General features: G+C 38.8%; 1 protein-coding gene across 1 annotated transcript in view; it reads left to right on the top strand.

Annotated features, from left to right (window-relative positions):
* Nucleotides 1-25918, top strand: part of LOC103806929 (probable ATP-dependent RNA helicase DDX10) — a gene marked incomplete at its 5' end in the record, with an annotated part of 119423 nt that overhangs the window by 54525 nt on the left and 38980 nt on the right. The window contains one exon of the mRNA XM_009079640.1: nt 13069-13125. Coding sequence (XP_009077888.1) covers nt 13069-13125 — 57 coding nt within the window. The remainder of the gene's footprint in view (nt 1-13068; nt 13126-25918) is intronic.

The raw sequence follows: 25918 nt of genomic DNA, 5'->3' as shown, positions 1-25918 counted from the left end.
GAAAGCAGTGTTTTTGTAAAGCTTGTAATTTTATAGGTCATCTTCCATTGAAAATCCCTCTCTTATGGTTTCTTCAGTATAATCTTGAAGATTAGAGGTCTCTGGGGAAGAAAGTGAGCTTCTTAAGATCAAAACTTGAACAAAATAGCTTTTTTTTTTTCAGGTGAACAAAGCTTGTAGCTCAGTATGAACTTTCCATGTGGAACTGTTCTGATGAAGAACAAAACCATTCAGAAGGTATCCACAGGCCATTGCTTTTAAATCCATCTGTGAATGTCAGTTAAATGAACACAGTTTTCATTATGATCAGAAAAATATTTTGGTGCATTCATGAGATGCTTGGCTTAGATGAGTTGTGTGTTGCAGCACCTTAAGGCTTGTGGTGACTTGCAAAGTATCTACACTATAATTAGGTTTCCTTCATGAGGCTCACATTTTGTTACCCTCTCCTTCCTCTGCACATGTGGAAAAATTGAAAATCAGATGGATAAAAAGATAAATAAAAATCTGAGGTGTAATTGTGGTGTAATTAATGCTTATTGAAGTTTTGGAAGCAAAGTAAACTTTAGCAGTTGAGCACAAGGAAAGGACAGTGTTAAGATGGTGTGAAAAGAATTCTGCATTAATGGCTATTTAATGACAGTCCAGTGAGAGGTATGGATTTGAGCTCCTTTAAAATCTGTAAAATGTTATAAACAACAATAAAGGGAGAAGTGAATAAACTATTCAGAACATGTCTGCACTCCATTTTTGAAGTTTGCAGCTTGAGAATGCACTGTTATTAGGAGGAAAATAGCAGCAGAGAGGGATTCATCTCACTTCTTACTAACCTGTCTCTATACTAACTCATGCTCAAATGCCCATTGGTGCTGAAGGAAAAATGAATAGGAGCCTTATTTCTTGCCTCTCTGTCCCACAAGTAAGATGTGCTGTCAACTTGGGATGAGCAACATGAGAAGATAGCTAGAAGTTGGGTTTTTTAAAATTTTATTTTATTTTATTTGGGCAGTATTTGCAAACAAGCTGAGGCTGCCTTCAGGGCCCCGATACTGCCAGATGCAGTAGTTCTGTACCTCCTCAGAAGATGTTAAACAAGTGTGGCTGTAGAGGTATGACTCAGTCTTCAGGCCACAGGAGGGATCTTTCAGAAGATACTGTACTGTAAGAATTGTACCACAAGTCTGTATTTTATATATAATATACATTTTGTATTTTTGAGACTCCTTGCAGAATCTTCTAGTCATTATGTTGTTGCTGGGAGGTACCTGGAGATATTCTGTGGCCCTTGTGCCACTGAAGTGATCCCGTTTTGTACCACCTGAATTTTGGAGCTATGTGGTCTCATTGTTTTGCTTGTGCTGTTCTGAATTCAGTAGAAAATACAGAACTATTGTAGAAACTGTATTGAAAGAGAGTACTTTGGTTTGTCTCCCATGCCCTAAATGCATGTGTTAGTGGCAGAGTGGTTAGTTTTAATGAGGAGGATATGCTGTGATATTTCGCCCTTTGTGTATTTGCTCTCCCAAATATTATTACCTAATTAGCTGTTTCCAAGGCTAAAAGAGGAAATTCTTCATACCAGACTTTATGTAAAGGCTGTCATAAAATAACTAACTTGCAGTTTCAGGAAGAGTATACCTACACCATTGAATTTATTCAATAGCTTTCTGATTAAAATTCATTCTTGAAAATTGAAGATAGCAGAGTGGTAAGGGAAGCTAAATCCCTTGGATTTCAACTCGGGAAGTTTCTTCCAGAGATCTGTTTGTTGGAGTCTGCTGCTGTTCCAAGTTGCAGACTGAGCCCTAGCAAGGCTGTGCTTGTTTTGCACAGATGTGCACACACAATACACATGTGAGTTTCCACAGTACAGGACAGGCAGCACATAAACATGAACAGCACTGGCAGCATAAGTTTATTCTTTCTTGTTGACTGATCAGGGCTGATGTTTGCTAGCAGAACTATGAACACCCTCACTCCTTTGATTCACAAGCACACGTGCTAAATAGTAGTGTGGGTCCTAAAGATGTTGGATACTCACATCATAGGGCCCTTATGCAGTTGCTGACCTTGACCTTGGGTTTTTTCCATGTGCTGGTCTTTCTACACAGTCTCATAGTGCCTTTCAAATATTCCATTTTAAGTTTGCTCAGCCCATGAGACTGATAAACGTAGATTGCCTGGTTTCTCTTGTTCTTACTAGTTTTGAAGTTCTGTTTGAACCTTGTGCTTTTGTGGTTCCTTTAGTGTCCATCTGTCAGTGACTTGTAAGTTCACATCTCTTGTTACTGTCTCCCTTACTGCTCATTAGGGTTAGTGTATTTGGTATTCACTTTATTATTACTACTTCTTCTTCTCCTCTTGTCTTTGTCTTAACAGGATATCATTGCAAACCACATTTTTGCACTCAAGATATCGCTACCACCCACATAGAAATAAACATGGAGTTCAAAAGGAGCATTTTTTAATGATTTTTGCATCAGCATGTAGGGGGTGAAGTTAGGAGAGAGATGGCAACTTTATTAATTTTATATTAGTTCACATTCAGTTCTTTAGAATCTGGAAAGGATGCATCCTCTAAGGAAGAAAAATGAAGTTAGAATACAAAGGATGATATAACAGCCTCAATACGAAGTTTAGAGCTGATGGTTAAAAAGCATGAAGATGTGGGATCGTTAAGAAAAAAAAAGGTGCTATACAGGATATCAAGCATGCTTGAAGAGGATACTTGGAGAACTGTGGTTACTTCATGATGACTTAAAATCTGTGAGTTGTACTGATTGAAACAAAGATGCCCTAGATGTAGGAATTGGAAAAAATAGACATCAGTTTAATTATCAAGGGGCACTTCCTTTGCAGCCTGCGGTTAGCCAAAGGTTAGAATCAAACTGTGAGGTTTTTTTTTAGAAGCAGTAATGCTGGTAATTTGAACTAGCAGGAGAACAACAGTGTGACCAAATCAGTAAAGATGTCAGCTGATACTTGTAGTGGATTATTTTTCCTTTATGTATCTTGTGCTACACTGCGTTCCTTACTTCCTAGTGTAGCCTTCATCTCTCTCTGACCTCTGGCCCCTGCCACAATCCTCATCCCATGCCTTGGCTGAGCAACCCTGTGGTTGGCTGAGCCATGGCCCAGATGGGTGCTCTCCCTGACAGCTTTTCCTGCATCTTACTCTTTCCTTTGCAGCCCTTTGGCAGCTCCATTACAACTGGAGCTCCAGGCTCCACCTCACTCCCAGTCCTGCTTTTGCAAATGGCAAAATGTTGGTGGCAGAGTAGCTACAGTTTAAACATGTTTGGTTTGTAGTTTTATAAAATAATACTGAAAGTACTTGTAGTGTATTGTAATAAATCACTTAATATCTTGTATAATAGTTCAAGAAACAGAAAAGGCCCCCCCAAGGATTTTTATAAAATCCTTGCTTGGGATTAAAAAAATAATTAAAGTAATTTAAAAAAACCCACCTAAATTATACAACACAAACCATTCAGTATGCTGGAAGATAAATGCCCTCATGAAAATCAGTATTTGTAGTTTGAAATCAGTCATTAGATTAATTCTGAAGAGATGTTGCATCATATTTCAAAGGAAATAATCTGGGGGGGGAAAAATGCAGTGCAGTATTATGCTATTTGTTAAGTGGAGCACTTGAATAGTCCTGCACTTGGAGGTGAAATTTGTCAGATTTCAGTGTAATTGTACAGTTGGTTTAATGTGGTGCTGTGTGAGGACGATAAAATTCTCTCCCGAAAAGAGTGTGCCAGCCTAGGAGCGAAATGTAAAGGGAAGAAGGTTGCTGCTGAGAGCAGCATTTAGCTGAACAGCAAACTATGGATGGAGGGATGTGTAAAATAAATCAAGAGAGTATTATTTTGTTAGAAAGTCTATCTGAGCCTTTTCATAGCTTTTGTGTGCAGGCAATGCTGCTGTTATGCTCCAAACGCAGAGCTATTAAGATAAGGGGGATGGACACTGAGAAGTGGGTTGACAGGCATCCCATTTCAGCCTTAGCAGCAGCATCCATCTGGTCTTGCTGTGCTGCTGGTGGAGGCAAGGACTTGCTTGTTGTTTGCTTATCTTTCATTTCAACAGCTGGATGGGCTACACTTAAAGCTTGAAGTGCCCTTGAATGTTTTCTGAGAGTTTTGCAGCAAAATAAGAGTTCTTGGCCTCATCTTATTGATGTGGAAAAATAAGAAAATGAGATAACTGTGAGTAGGTTGTTTGTGTACACCCTAATGAGTTGAATGCCAGGAAAACACAGCTGTGGGTGGAGGCTGAAGTAGTGCAGGCTTAACCTTACAGTAAGCATTTACCAGCCTCAGTGTTGTAAGGGAGATTCCATACCAGGCTGCTTGTCCTGCTGGATAATGTAATGGAACAACTGCCCAAGGTGCTGACCACTACCTGTCATGGCTCTTTGAGGCAACCTTGCAGCTTCTGACAGGAGCTGCATCCTTCACTTGCTGAGGACCTGGGTGCTGCTGAGTGCCTCTGTCTGCTTGAGCAGGCACAGATAGTTGCAAGGCTTTTCTGCCTTCTCTCAGAGCTGGTGTATGAGGGCTGGGTGTTTCTTTATGAGTGGCTGCATTGAGACAGCTCAAGAGTCTGTGACCGGTCTGGATAATGAATTTTCCACTCTTAAATGGTGTCATCCCTTAAAACTAAAAACAGCCACAAAATCAGACAAAGTGCATTTTCATTGGCCTTTTTCATCTAGTTTTTTCTAGAAAATACTAGCATGTTTTGCAGCACAGTATCCACAGATTTTGTCATTAAAAGTTTAGCTCATAGCTTTAAATGTTACTTTTAAACTTCATTAACTGTCTTAATTCCGGGTATAATTCTGTTGAAACTGTATTTTGAGTTGAATTAGGATTACCTTTACCTCTCACCGTATGTGTTTGTGCATGTGTATACAGAGTAGAGTGGAAGTGTCTGTGAATTCATTTGAAAGAATCCCTTTAATTTCTGTAGGTTTAGTCTCACCACTCTCAGTAAAGAATTGCTTCATAATATCTAATCTAAACCTGCTCTCTGAAAGTTTAAAGCCATTCCCCCTTGTCCTGTCACTACATGCTCTTGTAAAGAGTTCCTTTCCAGCTTTCTTACTGGATGGCTGCAATTAGGTCTCCCTGGAGCCTTCTCTTCCAGGCTGAACAACCCCAGCTCTCTCAGCTTGTCTTCATAGGAGAGGTGCTCCATCCCTCTCATCATCTTGGTGGCCCTCTGGACTTGCTCCAACAGGTCTGTGTCCTTCCTGTTCTGAGGACCCCAGAGCTGGATGCAGCACTCCCAAGTGGGATCTTACAAGCAGAGTAGAGAGGGAGACTCACCTCCCTCGTCCTGCTGACCATGCTGCTTTTGATGAAGGCCAGGATAAGGGTGGCTTTCTGGGCTGTGAGTGCACACTGCCAGCTCATGTCCAGCCTCTCATCCACATGCGTGTTTAAGCCAAGTGTCCTACTTACCAACTTTTAAAAAAATTTTCTGTCCTTAGCACATACTCAGTGTGTTCAGCTCTAAATGAGAAAGGAATAATTTTCAGTTTTGTCCACTCGTTTCCTGTGTTGGTTTTGTTCCAACAATATCCTTTTAAGGGTTAGTTTCTTCTAGCTTCTGTTTTCTTCTTTTTGATGAGAACGCTTTTTTCCAAATGCTTCAAAGACCCGATTCAGTGCGTGTTTAATTTTTAAGATTGTCCCTCTGCTGTTTTTCACATACCTTAGATGCCACACACTTCCTATGTTGTCTTAAATTAGGTCATTGCTAGACCTATGTGTTTGTTTCCCTGCCAATAAAGTAAACATCAGCTCTACAGATGAGGTTTACATTGTTACTTTATATAGTTTGTTGCTTAAAGAGATTGTTTAATAAATTTTTTTTACAAAAACCCACAACAAACCAAACACAAAGTAATAAAGCTTTTGCTTTTCCCCTGAAGTAATTAAGATTTGTTTATTTAATAGTAACCAATTTTGTACTTAATTTCCAGAACTTTTAAAAAATAATACTCACAGAAATACTAATCAGTTGATTTAATTATATCTTTCAGTTGGGAATGTTGGGTTGTTTTGATTAGTCAGAGCAATGCTTGCATGTAGGTGGTTTGCTAATTTCTATAACAAGAGAAATACTAAACTAGATAGCGATATAAATGTAGCAATGGCTGTGAGCATGTAAGCAGCACAAACTTGGTGTGAAAGCTGAGAGAAGACAAATGTGGGAAACAGCAGTGGTGTTTATTAAATCAGTTTTCAGAGCACATTTGTGCTTTAAAATTTGGGTGGAACCCAGCTCCTGGCTACAACAGTGCCAATATACAAAAGCTGCCATGAACTTTTGAACAGCTCTTTGTGTATTTTCTGCAGCACAGCTGAGTGACCTTAACTGTGTCCCGCTTATAAATAACAAAAGATTGTAGAATACCAAGAAATGATATCAGGAACTGGTATCAAAGGTCTCTTTGCAAATGACAGCCAGTTTTTTTCCAGGCAATAGTGATTTGTTCCAGACCTTATCCACCTCTAAAGGTTTGTTGTGTGGCAGACCATTACATCAGGTGTTAAATAGAATAGGTTGGCAGCTCCAAATTCTGGCTTCAGTATGTAAAGGAACAGTTACTAAAAATCTAGTGTTAAAATGTTTGATCAAAATCTGCAGGAGCTCTTGAGTATTTAAATAAAAAGACTTCAGAGGACGTACATGTGCATGCAATTTTAACAGGAAATATATTTGCCATGGGCTTTTTTTAATGCTCTCAGGGCTAAATATGCCAAAAGATGAATTAATTGTGTTGTGTGAAACTATTACTTGCCTTTAGGTAAGCAGATAGAAGAGGGCAGTGAAAATTTTAGGTGCAAAAACTGCAGCATATCACCAACTAAATTTATTTAATGTAAGTCTGAACAGTTATGACCCGTGCACAAACTCTTTGAGAGAAATAAAGGAGACTTTTATTGTAGAAATTGTTTACAAATTAAAAAAAAAAAAGAAAAATTACCATATGAAACAAAGCTGTTTATAATACATGGAAATAAACTCTATTTTATTAACATTTCAGTAAACCCTCTGGACAAATTAAAATGAACTCTTAATCAACTGTAGCAAGAAGAGGGTCAAAGGAAAAGGGTTTCTTTGGGGAGGAGAGGACTTTCACTTTGCAAAACTGCTGGACTTTATTTTTTTGTAATTAAAAATTTGACTTTTAAACTCTGTTTATGCAGCTTTCACATATTCTTGACCTCACCACCTAGAGAGAGCTGCCATGCCACTGTGCATTATTTTTTATCTCAGGTTGAGAACATAGAATGTAAATGTTAAGAATATTTGTTTGTGTTGGAGTCTTAAAGAGAAATAAGTGGGGTATGAGTTTTTGTTTCAAACCCAGTAGTGAAGGAGGATGAAATTTAGTGTGAAAAAAGCCAGTGACAGGCTTCTTAACTTCACAGTTAAGAACAGCGAATAGTTTTTCCATCTAGTAGATGCTGCATGGTTTTGGCTCTGGTTAGGCTGAGCTGGTTCTGTTGTCAGTTATAGTGCAGGAAAGGTAGTAGGTATCAATAACTGTTACTCTTCGTTAAAGCCAAATGCTTTAGCCATATTACATGATGATGACTAAAAATTTCCACCCCTGTCATTATTGAGGTTATAACCATCCTTGTTAGCTAGATGTGTAAGTGGGGAGAAAAGACGATAATTTGCAGTCAGTTTTAAAAGCTGACCAAGATGGTCTCTAAGTGTATGATAGCATTAATGAAAAACCAAATGAAAGGAATATAATGCTAACCTGTGTGGATCTGTGGAAAGTAGATGCGTAATGAATTGTGTTTGTTTATATATTTTTATCAGACCAGAATCTGGTTTGTAAATACATCTGTGGAATACACTGAAATTTCTACAAGTTTTTCACCTAAGTGTTTTGATTAATAAGTATCAATGACACAAGTTAAATGGACCAAAACCTCAGTAACTGAAACGTTCCATGTTGATGACTTCTGATCAAGGAGATGTTTCTTTTGGGCCCATTGGGAAGTGTATTATGTCAAGATTTTTTTTAGTGACATGAGAGAAAGCTTTCATGTTAAGTTGGGCTCAAACAAACGAAGCTGCATTTTAAGACAGGCAGAAATGCAGATTTCAAGGAAGAAGAAATTTAGGATAGAATTTTAGGGCTGAGAACTCTTTCCTTAGAGATATAGACCTTGAAAAAGATTTGAGTGATGTGATGGTTGATCAAGTCAGCATGAACTCTTGCAGTGGGACTTTGCTGACAGGTTCGAAGGTGCTGACAGGATTATTGACTATACAAACAGAAGTGACAGGTAGGGTTGGGGAGATGATGAGATCTCAGTTATGTCTGTTTCTGAAATATTTAGAAAAATAGCCCTATATGCTGAGAGTTGATTTTCTTCACCTTGTGAAAGAGAAAGGCATGATAACTATGTGTCTACTTGAGGATGTGTCTACTTGAGGACCTAAACTTTGGTAACAGGGATTCCTTTAAACTGGTTGAGAGACCAGTTAGACAGTTTAGATGTGGTCTAAAAATCAAAGATAAGTAGGCTCAGACTAGTAGCAGCAGCTAGTTTGGAAAGATTGTGGTGTACTGTCCTTCAGTGAAATGTTTCAAAGTCTAGACAATGTTCTAGAACAGGATGTGACCACTGTAATAGACTGATTCAGTGAGTCAGTCCTATAGGCCGTGTTGTGCTAGTCAGGCACATGGATCCCATCACCTCTCCTGTTCCGTAAGTTCTTGAAGCTGTGGTTCTTGATCTATCTGAACTGTTCCTTAAATAACATCTAGATAATCAGCATTTAACCACTGTTCCAAAGTTGAGTCTACCATGTTGCTGGCCTAAGATGCTAAATTAATGTTCTGGCTACTGCCTTTAAGGTGTGATTGCTTGGTTTTTGTCTAAAGGGCCTGGAAGCCATTTCTGAGGAGTTAAGCTGCAAGAAATTATTGCACTGATTTTTGGTGAAACTTCTTTGTCATCCTCAGTATTGATAGCCTGGAGTGAATATGACTGAATATTTCAGCTATGAGGAAGGTGCAAAGGAGAGCTATTCAATACAAATGCAAAAAAGTATGGATGCTTGACTTCACTACTGTAGATGAAAGACTTTAATCAGATTGTGAGGTTTTAGAGCTTTAGCTGACAGCCTCATGGTCCTGGTTATGAAGTTATTCTATAACAGTGTGTCAGTCAGTAACAAATATAATGAAGTATCCATATCTTGAAGCATAATCTTTTGTTTTCCTGCCCTAGTAAATGGAAATAAATGAAAAATCCATGTCATCTCTAAATATGGGCTCTTTTACAAGTAATGATTTATAGCTTGATAGGATAGTGATAAAATCTGACATTCTGAATTGTGTTACACTTTAGATATTCCAAGAAAATCCAGACTTTTCTGTTACTTTTTCCCATGTGTGAAAACTGATGTTGGCCAGCTTAGTAATTGCATGTAGTTATAGACTAATACAGAGATGAACAGAACCTGTTAGCATGAAATACATCAATATCACACTGTTTGCCTGGTTCACCTTTGCCTCATTTGCTTGTTTTTAGAGCTGTCTTACACTGTCCAGATGTGTTGTGCATGTTGTCACATTTTTTTCTAGCAGTAGCAGTGTGAGAATGAAGGTCACAAAATACTCACCTGAGTGTTGGGAGATCTGTGTTTCTGGCTTTGCTGTAGCAATTCTTTGTAACCTAAGGCAAGGTAGTTAATTTTTAGGTTTTATACAGTCATATAAAAGGGTGTCTTTATTTTGGGGGGATATTACCTTGGGACAGTAGAATATACGGTTGTCCTCTGGCTAAATAGGAAATAAGATCCTGACTGGGGAAAAATATTCAAGCATTTGCTCAGCACACTGTGTGTACTTACACATGTGCTTGAAGGTGCACATAATTTAAGAAGTGCCCTAATGGGATTGTTTTCCAGAGTCGAAGCCCAAGTTAAAGCCTGATAGCTATTCCTGCACCAGCAAGTGGAGTAGCCCAGTAAGAGCAAACTGCAGAGGTGCTGAGATCCGGGTTGCATGCTGGGTGGTGTTGGTGGAGTTACACTGTATCAGCTCTATCCCATGCTTTGAACTGAATCTCTCTGAGGGAAGTCATGCTGCAACTCTGTATTTGTGACATCCTACTCACCACCCGCACCAGGAGGGCATTGACAAACTAGAGAGAGTTCATCTGATGTCACTGAGAGGGTGGTCCCGTGAGGAGGGGCTGGGGGAGCTGAGCTTGTTCAGTCTGGAGCAGAGGTGGCTTTGGGGGAACCTGACAGCAGCCCCCAATACCTACAGAGGAGACAGAGATGGAGCAGGTCTTTTCACAGCACTGCAGAGCAAGAGGGCAAGAGATGATGGCCATGAGTTAAAACAAGAGAGATTCAGCATGGATGTAAGGGGAAATTTTTCTGCATGAGGATAGTCAGGTGATGGTGGCACAGGTTGATCAGAGATGTGGTGCAGTGTCCAACCTTGGGATTTTGACATGACTGGATGAGGCCACATGCAGCCTGACCTTGCTGTGAGCAGGAGGCTGGACCAGAGACCCAGTGATGATCTTCCCAGTCTGAATGATGCTGTGACCCTGTGAATGCCCAGTGTTGTTTGCAGTGTATTAGTGCAAAACACAGTGGAAACAGGCCTGGAAACACTGGCTCCTGAAATGCATTCCTAACTCCAACTCAGTGCCAACGTACATGCTTTTCTTTTTCACTGACAAGGAAGCAAATCCTCTCTCTCTCTGTCCCTTGGGAGGAAAAAAACAAGAGAAGAGAAAAAAAAGCTCTTGACAGCATCTCCTGTTGATTACGTCTCTGTCTTGTTCTTCTCTTGCGCTCCTGATTTCAGTCTCTGCACCTATTAACTTCAGGATCTTTTTGTGTCTTTACTGTGCTTTAGAGACTAAAGTATATTATGCTGTCTGGCATGCTTGTCTTCTGTGTCCTTATGTCAATCTTGTGCTTTCATTGCTGTCTTCTCAGTGCTCTGTTATAAATCCCTTGAGCAGGAACTTTGCTGCTATGTTTGCTTAAGCTTGTAGCTGTAGTTAAGACACTGACTTTTCATACACCATAGAATTTTTCTATCTAAAATTTTCCAGACTGTCCAAGTCAAAAGCTGCTTTATCCTGATTTGTAATATCTGGTATGCTACTTTCCAGCTCTATTCTCTTTCATTTTTTCGGTGGTAAACTTTGGAAAAGATCACAGTTTTAGCAGAAAAATGAGCGAACCCCAGTGGTGACACTGGAGAATGAACAATATGCAACTAAACCACTTAAAGTGGAGAAAGTGAAACACTTAAGTAAATAATTAGAAAACCATAAGTAGAAATGATCAGAAATGAGTACAAATTTGACTTGGAAGAGAAGGAACCGTAATATGGATGACCATGTTATGACTGTGATGATTAGGTCTAATTTGTTGGAGAGGAGACTGCCTATGGACCAGACAGTACTTGGTCCTGGTGACTCCTTTTGCCCCATATGATGCCCTTGTGGCCTTAAACATAATTATTAGGTTTAATTGCTTTTTTTTTTTTTTTTTGTACTTTGACAAAAATGATAAGACAGCTGTGTTGTATTTGGCTAGAGTGGTGGGGTTTCTGTTTGTTTCATGGCATGCATTGAAGGCCCTGGCATCTACCTCTGAGTTTGAGGTGTTTCTATCAGGCAGCTTTGCACACAGCATTGGAGAAGTGTTTTGTTGGGATTTGAAGAGTAAATGTTGACTTACTCAGAAAGGGACTTTTAAAATAAGCTAGCACTTCTGTAGTTTGGGCAGTTGGGAGAACAGAAAATGGCACATACCTGACAAATATCTCAAACCCCGCTGAGCTTAGACACCAATATTGAAAATCTTGGCAGCTCTATTCTCCTTTTCCAGGTCTGCAGTCAAACACTGCTTTTCCAAAAACTTTGTGTGGTACCTACTAATATGTTTTGTCAGCATCATTGTGATGAAATGGCACCAGCTGAAGCTGTAGGTTTCTCATTACTCCTATGACTGAGCTGAAATGTGACTGCTCTTCAGCTCTCTGTGCTGAAGTGTTGCTCCTGGACTGATGTTAATGTGGACTTGACTTTAAATGTGCTGATGCTAGGAATGGTCTGTATTGCTCAAAGAAACTGAGTTGTATTCTAGAACATTTTTATACTAGCATAAAAAAGCTTCAATGCCAATGTCATCAGCACCACTATGACAAAAGAAAAAGGAGTGGTGTGCTTTTTCTAGAGGACGTGTGCTGTCACCTGTATTTCTGTCCTTTCCTTGTGAAATCAACAATTTAAAGGATGTTCAATTGCAAGGACATGACAGAATCTAAATTGGAGATAATAATTCAGTTGGTTTAAAATTAAAGAAGCAGCAATAAATGTCATCTGAATTAAATATCTTGGCCACTTCTGTATGCTCACCGATCTGACAGGCAGCTTTGAATGAGTTTTATCACTGAATTTTAGCACATTTTCCAATAGCAGAATCTCTTTGGTAGAGGCAACTTTATGTTATGGTTTCTGATTTGATGCAGTTACTAAGCAAACAGTGTTGTATGGTGTTTGTTAGTAATGGAGGTAGGAAAGGGAGAAGATGTTTTAGTTTTCACTCTCTAGTTGCTTTAGCAATTCTGAAGTTTACAAATTTGCATTTTAGTTTGTTAAATGGATTTGATTTCATATTAAACTTCTGAGAAATAAGGAAATTTGGATCTCTTGGTGCCGTTTTAACTACCTTATTTTACAGACAAATACTTTGTTAAATTACTTAACTGCATTATTCGTTTAAGAGTAGCAAGTCTTGATAAAGACAAAATATGAGTTTGAATCATTCTTGTAGTTTAAAGTTTCCTTTAAGAGCAAGAACAATGAATAACATCTCAATCAGATTTATTGTTTTGCATCAGTTACATATAGGGCGAATACCACCAGTCTAGCATGTATGCATTGAAAATATCTAGGCAGCTCAATTTTAATCTTAAACTATTAAAAGAGAAAAACAAAACACAAGAATTTGCTTTAAAACTATGCATCTTGTTTGTTTCAGGAGAAGAGACTGAAAGAAAAAGCAGCAAGGAGAGAAGCCAGGAATAAGAATGCACAGGTAAGGCTTTTTGTTGTTCAATCAAGCTACTGGTTGTGGCTGTGAAACAGTTTTATAATTATTTTATTCTTTTCTTTAATAAGCAATGTTGTGATTAATGACTCTTTAAAGGCATTTTCTGTTTGCTTGTCTTTTCTTACTCCCTTGCTCTGATGTGGTCATAATAACTTGCTGTGGAAGGATACTAAGGATATGTGGGGGGGTGTGTATATGTGTTTGTGTGTATAAATACATAAAATGTGTGGAAGCCTTTTGGAATTTCAGCCTCTCTATTCTGTATATCAAGTTAGTTGCAATTTAAGCTGCAGTGCTGATCCCATTTTTTTTTCTCTGAATACTTTGGTACTTGTAGGAAGTAAGATTATTTTTTTTGGAGTCAAATCTCACTTAAACCTGTTACTGCTGAATCTTTTATTTAAACATCAAATATGTACATTGAAGTTTATTCCTTCCCCTTGTTAGACTCACAAATAAAACATTTGCTATCCTTTTCTTCACGTTTCTAATTTCCTAGAGACTGTTCTGTTCTACATTTTCGTATTACTTGGTTTGCTTTTCTTCACGTTTCTAATTTCCTAGAGGCTGTTCTGTTCTACATTTTTGTATTACTTGGTTTGTGATAAACTGGGATTTCATTCAGATGCAATGATTTCCCAGAATACAGAGAGAGTAACGTGTGTCATTTCTCATGCTGCATCTCCTTATGCTACGCATGAATAGTTACAGTTTGTTCTTGACAGTTAGCAAATATCTTACTCTTTTCAGAAAATCAATAATGTTCTTTGTCCGATTTTTGCAAGCTGGCTGTGCTCTGGGAGACTTAAGTATAGGAAGATGCTTCATTGTGTAGCTCTGAAGTGGAAAGTAATTACAGTTTAAGATGAAAAGCCTAGTTATACTAAGTTTTAAGTATGAGTCTGTCTTCAAAGACAGCAAGCTATGAGAGCTGTTGGCATCATGACTCCCCAATCAAGCAATAGAAATTTTCTGCCTGTAATTGAATGTGTAGAGATGCATACTTTTCAATGTATTGAGCAAGCCTTTTAGGAAGATTATGGAATGAATAATTAACAACATCTTAATATAGGGAGAAAACATTGATCAAATCAGGCTGTATCACATTCATAAATGCTGCTTGTTAATTTTGCCTCTTTTTAAGGAATAAAAAAATCCCCAATGTCATGTTATTCAGCAGCTGTAGAAAGAAACCAGTTTCTTTCAAAAGGATCTGCTTGCTGATGTACTTCTCTTATCCTGTTTTTTGCCAAGCAAATGAAACTCTGTCCTGCTGGAAAATGGAGTATTGAGAAATGATCTGTCTATGTGTGGGATTGTGTCCATGAGTACAGTATGGTTTAAATGCAGAGCCTCATGGCCAAAACTGCGTAAGAGAAAAATTTGATGCACCTCTGCCTCTCTTCTGTGTAACAGTTGCACTTGGAAAGCTGACTTACTAGTCCTGGTCTAGTGCAAGGTTGGCATATGCTTTCAATGAGAGTACCAGCTGTGCAAACCTGCTGTTACTTTGACTTAATTGTATTTCTGAAGCACTGAGCTCACTCTCTGCAAGAAGTTGCAAGGCTCAGGAGTTGACATGTCTCCTTGATGAAAACTATTGGGCTTTTTCTCTTGTTTAGAGGCTATTTTTGCCAGACCTGTGTGCAGCCCAGTCCTGTCATTTTCAGAGGGCCTTGTTTCAGGGAAAATGTCTCCACTGGGAAAGGCTGCCAGCTTGGACCTGGGCCGTTCATGCCTGGAAGTGGAAGGGAACAGTGGATGTTAGATAAAGGTGCCAGTTTCCGTCTGCTGGGTGTCTGAGGAATTAATTAAGAACACTCCCTGCTTCACAGAATCTTAGAGATGAAGCCACAGTAGCTGAAGCTATCCGCAGTCCGTGTGGAATATGAATCAAGCAGCTCCTATGAGATACCTTGGGAAAGAGAAAAGAAGCAAAACACAGAAACTATTGGAACAGAAACCAGTTTAGAAAATATATGCTGTCTAAATGAGGAGTTCAAAAATTTTAACATTTTCACTACTTCTTTCATAAAATGGCTTGTGACCCACTTACTCTGCCACACACAACTCCTTTGGCAATTAGTAGTGTTTTCTTAAGGAGAAACCAAAAAAGCAGAAAAGGTATTTTTAGCCATATTAACGCAGTTTAGCAGCTGGAGAAAAGGGCTAGATCAACGATTATGCACAGGCAGTCACTTCAAAGCAGCTGTGGTCATCAGTTGTTGTTCCACATCTATCTGTCTATCTGCTTTATTCCCCTTGTTTGTTTCACTAACTGTCTCTTGCAGGTTACAAAGTATTGCTTATTATCTTTTACTAGTACACAGCCCACCTGGTCTGACATGACCAAACCAGCAATTTACTTTCCCATACTTAATATTAAATAATAATTCTTTAGTTATGACTTTCGCATCTCTGCTTTAGTGTAACTCTTGTTGGCCTGTTGTTGGTTGTGCCCTGTTGTTGTCTGGACAGGGCCTGACACGTTATTCTGAATGTATGCTGGGCTTTTGTCACTGTGAAAAGGGAATTTATTTGGAACAAAAACTTAATGTTTTGCAGTTTACTTATTTTCACCATTAAAATCATACATTTGTGAGATTTAAACTTAGTCTTTAATCTTAGATTCTTGGATTGTGATACTTTTAGCTTTAGGATTTCTCTGTCCTGTACATGTTCATCCCTTTCCTGTGCCAGGACTCTTGACTTCTTGACATTTTTTAGTTACCCTGACAATAATTTTTTAACTCATGACCTGTTTTATACTATTGCATTGTTTTGGGTGTTTGGAGAGTATTTCCATGTAAAATTGTTGGGTTTTTTTCTTTCATTTCCATATTTTCATGCCTCGCTTGGGTGCAGTTTTTTGTCTGTGTGTCAACAAGAAAGAAAAATCACAGGAGAAGGACCTCCTGCCTTTTCTTCTGCAGTAGCAATTGCAGAGAAGGTTTTGCTCAGTCTTCGCTGCACTGGGACAGGGTAGGCTCACTGCAGCTGGAATCGAATAACCAAATTCTGGCACACTCTGCTGAATGTGCTTGAGCAGGAGATTAGATGACTAGGTAGCTGCAGTGTTATTGACTCCACCTTGGATAAATCTCCATGCAATAAATAACTGGGTAAGAAGTGAAGGCTCTTAAAGGATGCTTTGGAGAAAGTGTTTCTTGGGATTTATAACCATTAATTAAATTTTCACAGAATCACATTCTGTGATTCTGTAATTCTGTGATTTCCTGGGATTTATGACCATTAATTAAATTTTAGTGCTAACGGCTGTGAAAACAGTTAAAAGGAGGTTTCTCATGTATTCCTACTGAAGAAAATCTGGAAATTCAGTTATTTTGGAAATTTTTTTAATCATAAGATATTTGTCTCCCATTTTTGGAGAATCTGATGAGATATTTACAAATGCAGTGTTTCAAGATGAAAAAAGGACATATTTTATCCGCACTCAGTCCTGAAAAATTTCAGTCCTCAAGCCCTCAAACAATTTTCAATACTGTTTGCTTGAAGATTAGCCTAGAGAAAATTAGGCAACCATGTTGTGTGTTGGCCAGGAAGTGAAGCTTTGAGCAGAAGCAGCAGCGACATGGACAGCTGCTCCAGGGCAGGAGCTGGCTGTTACTCGCTGAAGCCAGACCCTGGCCACAAGCAGGACATCTTTGCAGTATGTGGTGCTGCACTCTTGGCTTTGCACTTCTTCTTCTAGTACTTTCTCACATACTGATTTCTTGGTCTGCATAAAGGACTTTTAGGTTCCAACCAGCATTTAAAGGTCCTTGCCCTGCAAGCAGCTGTTATCTGAAATGAAACTAAACAAGACTGTATTTCTTCTTTAGTGAGTTTAATGTTTTGTTCTCCTGATGCCTTAGAGCACTGCTGAGGTGTTGAGAAATATGAAGTGAGGAGGAGGCTCTTGGTTTCTTTTATAGAAAAATGTTTTTGTAGGAAAGGAAGGTGTTGAGAAATATGAAGTGAGGAGGAAGCTCTTGGTTTCTTTTACAGAAAAATGTTTTTGTAGGAAAGGAGTTTTCTGGGAGCAGCTAAGCAGGTCTGTGGTTCAAGGTGGGAGAGCAGAGCAGGAGTTGGGAGAAGGTGGTATTCCCTGCCCCAGCACTGATGTGCTTTGTGATCCTCAGCTATCAGCTCCCAGCATCATGCAAGGAGTGATAACTAGCCTCTAAAAGAAGGCATTGATATCTGCTAGAAATAGTTCAGATAAGCAGTGCCAGATCATCAAACTTGCTCAGTCATGACAGTTTGGTGCATTGGTAATCTTATAGCAGTTACACCCTTGCTGGTGTCCAGAGCAAACCAGAACAACCTGAGAAAGGGCTGACTAGCAGACCAGAGGCTGTTTATCCAAAGTCCATAAGAAAAATGTAGCCTGCTGAAAACTTAGGGAAATCCAGCTTGAATGCATACTCCTTTCTGAGAAGGTTTTTCTGTTTTTGTTGGATGAAGTTGAGGATGGGGATTTTTATCAGGCCAGAAAACTGTCTTCTAGAAGAGATGCTTGGTTGTCAAGGACACCTTTTCATAGGAATGAATTCTTGCTGAATAATTGTAGAGCATTAAATGATCAACAGCAGGATAAGTAGTATGCTTTAGCTTTCTTCATGTCCTCCATTTCTCTCCTCTTCTCTCCTAATGTATTTTGCTATTCCCACAGGAATTCCTACTTATGCATGAGATTTTACAAAATATATACTTTGTATATATAATTTAAGATTTTCAGAGTCACAGTGAAGGTAGGAATCTTTCTCCTGTAATGAAAGGATTTATGTGAGTACATCCACAAAATACATGTGTGTGAGCAGCAGGCACATATTAAAGATATGACAGATTCAGGCATTAATGCCTGCCTATATCATACCACTGCAAGCTATAATCCTCAATATAGCATTCTGTTTTCTGCACCTTGTGCCATGCTCTGTTGAGATTTTAACCAGAAAAATACTTAAACCCACCATTTTCATTTGATCTCCAATACTCTCCATGGGATTTAAGATACACTTGCCATATGTAGCATAAGAAATCTTTGTGCTATGTGGGAAAATTCAAAGAAGAAAGGAACAGTCATCTCTTGGGTAGCTGTGGGTAATGATCCACTGGGAGAAATACATCCTTTAAAATACGATGAAAATTCTGTATCCCCTGTGTATCACTTCTGTAGTTACTGAATTTCTATTACCTCACAGCTCAGCCTCTGCCTTGAAATTCCTTTCCCTTGAGATTTAGCCCATGGCCTGGTGTTTGGGCTGGAGATGCTAGATTCAGTGTGAATATGAACAGTAATTTCAGTGTGGAAAAGAGGTTTACAGGACTGAAGGAGGAATTTAGTCTGCACCTCCTGTGAATATAGGTTCCCAAATCCCCTTGATCAGGGGTCACAAAGTGTTCTTGGGAAAATCTCATGGGATGTCTTGCATACTGATGGTTAATGGAAGGTGCATTGGTTCTGGATCACCTCTCGTGAGCCTCTCATGGGTGGTGTTGAGGAGTCATTGCTTTAGCTCCCTGTGATTTCTGGAGCTGGAGCAGGATTTCAGGCTAGATCCTTCTGAAGGGCTGGAGGCTGTAGAGATTGTGGAGTTTGTTGTTCATAGAAGACCTCAGGAGTGGGTTGTGTTGTCCTAATACAGCCTCATTACAGGCTGCATCTTGTTACTGTTGTTTGATAGTTGCAAAGGTCTAGAAATTATTCCTCTTCAATAATTGTGATTCTGAAAATCACAATGAGTAGCAAAAAATGAGGCAATGATACTTCTGTTCAGCTACAAAGTCTTCCAGTATCTCTAGTGTGGGGAGTTTGCAACTGAGATTACCATGTGAATTTGATCCCTTTTTAAGTCAAACTTCTTGCTTAAAACAATGTCATTAACCCTATTTTAGAAGTAGTTCTGGCCTGTTAACTCTTGTGTTCTTTATGCATCCGCAAAAGCTGTAAGTAGCTTTATTTATTCAGTGCAAGTTTGTGTTAGCAATATTTTGCATTTCCTTGAGAAGCTTTGTGAATAAACGATGTCATTTGAGATATCAACATTTTAAGCTACTAATTTAGTTAAATTTCAACCAGGTTTCTTAAGGGAGAACCATGATTTCAAGGTCAAGCTGTTAAATGGAAAATTAATCACTGATTCTGAACTACTTGTATTCTGAAATATATTTTTAAATCCATGTATTCTACAGTATTTAAATTAATGTTTGAAAGTGGCTATTGTGTGCCTGCATGGAAATGTTACCTTTGTTTTGCTTTTTGAAAATAACATGTTGATGATTCCAGTTAATATAACAATTAAATGGCTTTAAGTAAAGCTGTAATAAGTCCTGCCTTTTCTGCAAGTAGTAATTTATATGATTAAACCATTATTTCTGTGTTGTGACCCTGAACAAGTAACATGGAAGGATTCTGATGAATTGATTTGCCAATTATGCACTCCTCTGTGAACCTTTTTATTGCAGCCACCAGCACACTGAGGATTTAAAATATATTTATCAGATTGGCCATTTAAACTAATTGGTCATGGCTATAGCAATTGAATTTTGTGAATACAATATCCATAACTGTTATTTTTAATTATACGTGGTATGTGGTGACAGTTTGCTGCTCTACACACCAAAACCAGATATTTTACTGGTCACTGTAGGCTTGACAGAAGCATAGTAGCTGTGGACTTCACACATACTCTCTTATTCCGTGAAGGTCTCCTGGGATGAGGTGGGTGCACAGTGGATCAACAGAAGTGCTCCTTAATTACTGTTTCTGGTATCCCTATGCTTTGTGTTTGCTTTCAAATTTATGGTAAAGAGCTGAAAATTATTTTTTCTTCAAATTTCGGGCTTTTTTTTTTTCTTATTTTGGTGGGTCGCAGGTCTAGAGGATCTTTTGATGAAAGATGTAATATGGCTTTTTAAAAGCAGAGTAACAGGATTTCTGGTACGTTGGGGAGCACAAAGGTTACTGTCTTAACTGATTGCAAATGATTTCCTTAAATTTCTAGGGCAACACTGAAGAAATTTCTCCAGTAGAGTTCAGGAAGGTTACACTGCTTAATTCATTATTCTTTAGGAAACTTTTTGTGTCTAGAATGTCCGTGTAAGTTTGATAGCATTGGAACAGGAGCTTTGGAGCCATCTTAGACTTCAGCTGCTGAGCTTCAGAGCTTTCAACATGTTAAAGATTACACAGTTTTGTTTATTTCGTAAGCAATAACACTTTGGCATTTTGGGAGCAAAAAACCCTCATTTCTTTTTATTAGTGGCTTAGGCTATGAAAATTGCAAGACTGCAAATTGAAATAAGTTTCCTACTTTCTCTTGAATTATGTGGGTTTGTAATTGTTTGTTTGTGTTGTATAGTTATGAATAACTCTTGGTAGTTGTAGAATTCGCGAGTGCTTTGGCACCATTCCACCCAGGCTCTTGAATGGGGCTCAGCAAACAACTGAGTGACGTCTTGAGTCCCTGCTTCAGCTCTGTCTCTCCTTTGAACAAGGGAGGTCAATACTACTCTGCTTCATTTTTCCTCTTTGCCTGTCTCCATGGATATTAGGAGCAGGATTCCACCATCAGATTGCTCCCTGCACATGGCAGTGTGGCAGAGCACGGGGAGAGCAATTCGAGAGCTCTGTTAGTCTTGCACAGATGCCTTTATGAGGCTAATGATTAAACCCTAGTAGATAAAGTTATATACATTTTTCTGTTTGAATATGCACTTCATCAGTTCAGGCAACACATTTCGATTCAACACATGTATCTAGAAAAACAGTAGGTATGCAATAAACCAGACAAGAACTCTTTGTGCATTGCAAAGTGCAAGCACATATATTCAAGGGCAAAGACCTTTCCAGCTGAGCTTTGCATTTCCATGTGGGCATTGATGGAATGTTTTTATTCTAACTGTGTATCACCATGGTCACATAAATAGGGGAAGCTGATAGCACTGGGACTTAACTTTGTGATCACTGTCCATCAATATGTGGGCATTTCATTCTATAATATGTTCTCACAAGAGAGGTGGCAAATGTACAGTTTAAACATAACTAGCCACTTCAGTGTGGTTTGGAATTTGTGTAAATTAGCAGCACCATTTCTTCTTGGCTTTCAAAATTTCTTGTTCAGTTTCTTCACTGAGCAGAGCACAAATGGTTGCTTTGCCACTGCCTCACTCTGGCCAAGGAATAAGAGACAGTGGGCAGTGCTGGAGTGGCACATCCACCAGTGTGAAAAGAAAAAGTCCCAAAAAGCTGTTCTAAAGTGTTATAAAACTTTCTTGAAGATTTTCAGACAGACTGCTGGATGAAGTTAATTATAATGATACTTCATTTGTTAATCTGTTCTATGGTACTAGTTGATAGTGTCTAGTGACCAGTATTTGAAATTTTTCTCCCTGTAAAGCACAAAATTTAAAGCTGTTACTCCCAGCTCATTTGCTGTGTTCCATATATGTTTAGGGCAGCAAGTTTTTGTTTATTAGTGTCGTGTTCTCCTTCTCTTTGCCTCACCATAGTCCTTTGATACTGTAAGTCAACACAGTGCAAAAGAATTGCCTGGAACTGAACTTCTGGAGATTTTCAGCCTCTTTTCTGCTTCTGCCCATAATCCTGAAATGGGAAACCTCAAACAATCCAGACGTAATGAACTGAGATGTGCAGCAGCTTTCACACAAAGCTTTTATTTAGGAAGTAGAAAGCGTCTCTGAATTGATAGGCCTTTTCTGTTCTGTTGTGAAAAGCAGGTGTATTCGCATGCCTCAGTTCTGTCTGTATAAATATCAGGCGTATGATTGCATTTCACAAGCAAGCTGTATCAGACTGTTCAAACTAGTTTATTTTGCACCTTGGTTTGTTCTGGTATTACTCTGAGCCACTTCACAGCTTTCCTCATGTGTTTGAAACTTTCTTAGGTTATAGACTTCAGGTTAGGAACTCTACTTCACTCCGTATCTCGAGTATGAACTTCTTAAGGAAAAGTTAATTGGCTGATGAGCTGGGGTAATCTTTCAGATGTGTTTTGATGATGCTGACATCCTCATGCAGCAAGTGATCGTATTTAGTTTTAAATTAAGCAGTTCTCTTTTCTGAGCATCCCTCTGTTTATATTCTTGGAATGTGTTGCTTGCAGCATTGTACGTAGTCTGCTATAGCTACTCTCAGCAGTCGTAATTGCTACTAGTGATGAAAATTGATTTGTGCAATCAGAAAACCATTATCTGTGTTCTGACTGATAATGCTGCAGTTGCCAACATTTGAAAATTCTGCTGGTTTTTTCAGAATGCTCTGGGGTGACGCAGTCACCAGAATTTCAGTTGCTTTATGCTGAATCTTACATGAGCATTAAAAGAAAAGGATAAAACTCTTTAATGGCTCTCTCAAACATATTTTTTTTCTAGAGAGGTATTAAGGATTTAATGTTTTGTCAGAGTCCTCCTTTGCCAAATACAGTAGGTCAGGAATAATTCAGTATTCCTAGTTATGCCACTGCATGCAGAGTTTTTAGCAAGTTTTCTGTTCTTTTGCTCTATCAGCTGCAGTGATAAACCAAGCAGTTTGTTAATAGGAAATGCCAAACTAGTAGCTAACATGTGTGGTTATTTAACAGACTGAGGAGTCTGGTAAGCCTGTACTTCCTCCAAATGAAGCACCACCTTCAATTTGGAGTCCGTTAGGACCTGGTTTTTCCTGTGTAGAGTCCCTCAAGTTTCTTTTCCTTAAGGCCTAACGTTTTCTTTCACTCTGTTTTTAGTTTTCCCTCTGGTCTTCTATGAAATTTTTTGTGCATTTCTTGGTTTCTTCTCTCTTGCTGTTTCCTCATCACCTTTCCTGTTTCTTCTGAAGGAGCTAAATTCAAGCTGCTATGGCTTCTATTTGGTTACTTTCTGCTGTGTGGAATCTTAAGAGCACAGGCAATGGGGAACAGCAGGAAGAAATGTAATAGTATCATCTAGGAGCAAAGCCTTAGGAAATGTGCTTGACATTTCTAGGGAAAAGTTTTGTGTGCATTTTTTTGTTTGTTTTGCTTTCTTCATTCTGTAACGTCTCATATTTTCCTGACATTCCTTCAAATAAACATATACTGGTAATATTTTGCTGGCCCAGGCATTCTGTACTGCTGGATAAATGTTGCTTTTTCCCAGTCACACCATTCCTTCATTGTAGGGACAGCTGAAAGAGGTTTAGTCTCTAATTATTCCTTGCACACATTTATCTTCTCACAAGAAACCTTTTAGTAAAAGAACATCAGTAAGGGCTCAAAGCTAATTATATGTAAGCTAAGAAAAGCCAGAATTAGAGTTGTCAGTGCTTGTCCCTTGTTGTATAAATGTAGTGATGCAGATGAGGAGAAATGTATTCCATTCTCCCTGTCTACTTGCTTACACTTTCAACCTGTTCCTCAACTCAGAGTTTGCTTAATGTGTTGTTAGGAGTGAAGGAGACTACATTTTTCAGCTAATCAGTGTTTTCATTTGCTTCATGCATTTCACTTTGGTGTGAATGCCATCCGTAAGAAGAATGGATTAAAAATCCTTGGACAAACAACAGCTACACATAAACTGTGAGCTGGACTGTTGCTAGCATCCTTATTTATAGCATTTACTGATTTATCCACCCCGTCCCCCTCAAACTTCTGTGTCTTTTGACTGTTTTACCCAAAATACTCAGGTTCCGTTCTTCACTTAAATTTATTCTGGAAAGAGGAAGCTCAAGTGCTTTTCTGAACTAGAAATTGTGATACATTAACTGTCTTTTAAGCTGTGCTAGAACTACCATGGACTCCCATAATGCCTAGTTGATTTGTTGGTGTGGGGCTGTTTTGTTGGGTTTGGTTGTTTTTTGTTGTTTTGGGGTTTCTTTGAAGTTTTCTCTGGGAGGTATAAATTCAGGGGTCCTTAGTGTACTTACAAACTGTGTGCTGTTCTGATCCCCCTCAGCTTAGAAAAGATGCAGTAGAAAGAAGTCAGAAAACAATAAGGAAAAACTCAAAGTGTGATGTAAATAGAGAAAGAAGACAAGTGTGGGGAGGTAGCAAGACATTTCCTATCCAGCTGAAGTAAGAAAGCACAGTGCTTCATTTGTCATTGGGAAAAGTCCCCTAAGTACAGTTCTTTCTGAAAAAATGTTTATGCTGCACTACGTGACAGTGGGGATTGAGCCCAACAAAAGGACTGAACTCAGTTTCCTCTTCCACCCCCTGCCCCATGCAGGTGAGAGATTTCTGTTCTCATGTTTACCATTTAGAGCAGCAGCTGGGAACAGGACCTTGTAGTTACAGGGTTTTTACTTGTTCTGGGTTTCTTTTCTGCAGGACTTTGCAGCCCTTGCCCGTGTGATGGTACATAACAAATATAGTCAACTGACCATTTAGACTAATGAGAGATCATCAAGCACCCTTCTACTTGTGACATGGGAGAAAAAACAGTCCTATATTTTCAGAAATGGGTTACTGGACTTTCACAGTAGTTTGACACTGGTCTTCCTCATGCTTTGTGGAAAATACTTCAAAAATAAGTAGAATTGTCTTGTAAGCAGTTTTGCAAAGGAAACATTTACCACTGATAGAAAAGTAAGTTAACCACCGATAGAAAAGTAAGTTAAGCATTTGTCAGTAAGGCAGTTGGCAGCATGTAATAGGATGGGACTTGGTTTATATAAGTATATGTCTGTCTTCATTCTCATTGGACAATCTGCCAAGGCTTTGAAATTTTCAGCAAGAGGAATTGTGAGTGGACAAGGGACGGTGGTTGATTAATTACAGTCACAGTCAACTTAATGTTTACATGATTTACATGAGTGGCTGTTTAAGGTGAAAGCTCATAAAGATCTTTAGGTTTCATCATAAATGGCAATCTCAAACAGTCCATTTTCACTGCTAATTCATGTGCAATTAAAAATGCCAAATTCTGTTAGCATTTTTTATTTCCTATCACCTAATATTCTAGTGCTTATGGTCATTATCACTGCAAGGTATTTACTAACTTAGGAGATGCATAGAGTTTATGAAATTCATCCTTCTCAGGCATCTGTGCCGGCGTATGAATAATACCAAAGCTGACCTATGTTGGTTAATATTATGTTATACTGACTTAATTTTTTTAATTGTTCATATTTAATGTAGAAGAACTTTCAAGTTCACTGGGATTATTTTTTGGATACCTGGTTAAGACTTTCCACCATGTCTGTGATGCTGTTGCCTCTAATAAGTTTGCCTCAATGAGAAGTGCAAATGGAATAATCATCCCTGAGCTGGTTTGGCCAGTGAAGTAGTAGGTGGGAAACAAGATCTGAGCACATGGTAAGAGTGTGTGCTGGCAAACAGGGTGTTCTCAAAGCAGTGGCTGCAGGTGAACGCATCTTTTCTAGGGTGTAATTTGTCAGACTGGTCAGAGGATACTTCACAGTCCTAGAGCTTAGTGTTTAGTTTCCCGTGCAACAGCATGGAAAACTGAATAGGTGGATCCAATGAATACATGAATACAATTCATGAATAACACAAATCTGCAGATGCTGGTTAGTCTTAGTTGTGCCTTATTTTGAGAGCTGTTGCCTGCCTTCTGTACAGCTCTAGAAAATTGTGCTCAAGACTTGGAATAGCTATTTCTGTGCTCTGTTACAGCTGCAATAAAAATAGTGTCTATAAAAGCCTTCTTTCATCAGAGCTCTGTACATTAATGCATGCAGTTTGGGGAACAAGAAGAATTGCAGATCCCAGCAGAGGCACAGGGCTGTGGCATGACTGGAGTCAGTTCATCACATGTTGACTCTGCTGTTCCTTCT

The sequence above is a fragment of the Acanthisitta chloris genome, unplaced genomic scaffold (assembly GCF_000695815.1).
Source record: "Acanthisitta chloris isolate BGI_N310 unplaced genomic scaffold, ASM69581v1 scaffold2368, whole genome shotgun sequence".
NCBI lineage: Eukaryota > Metazoa > Chordata > Aves > Passeriformes > Acanthisittidae > Acanthisitta > Acanthisitta chloris.
The sequence above is the reverse complement of the archived record's forward strand: the minus strand, read 5'-3'. Positions and strand labels throughout refer to the sequence as shown.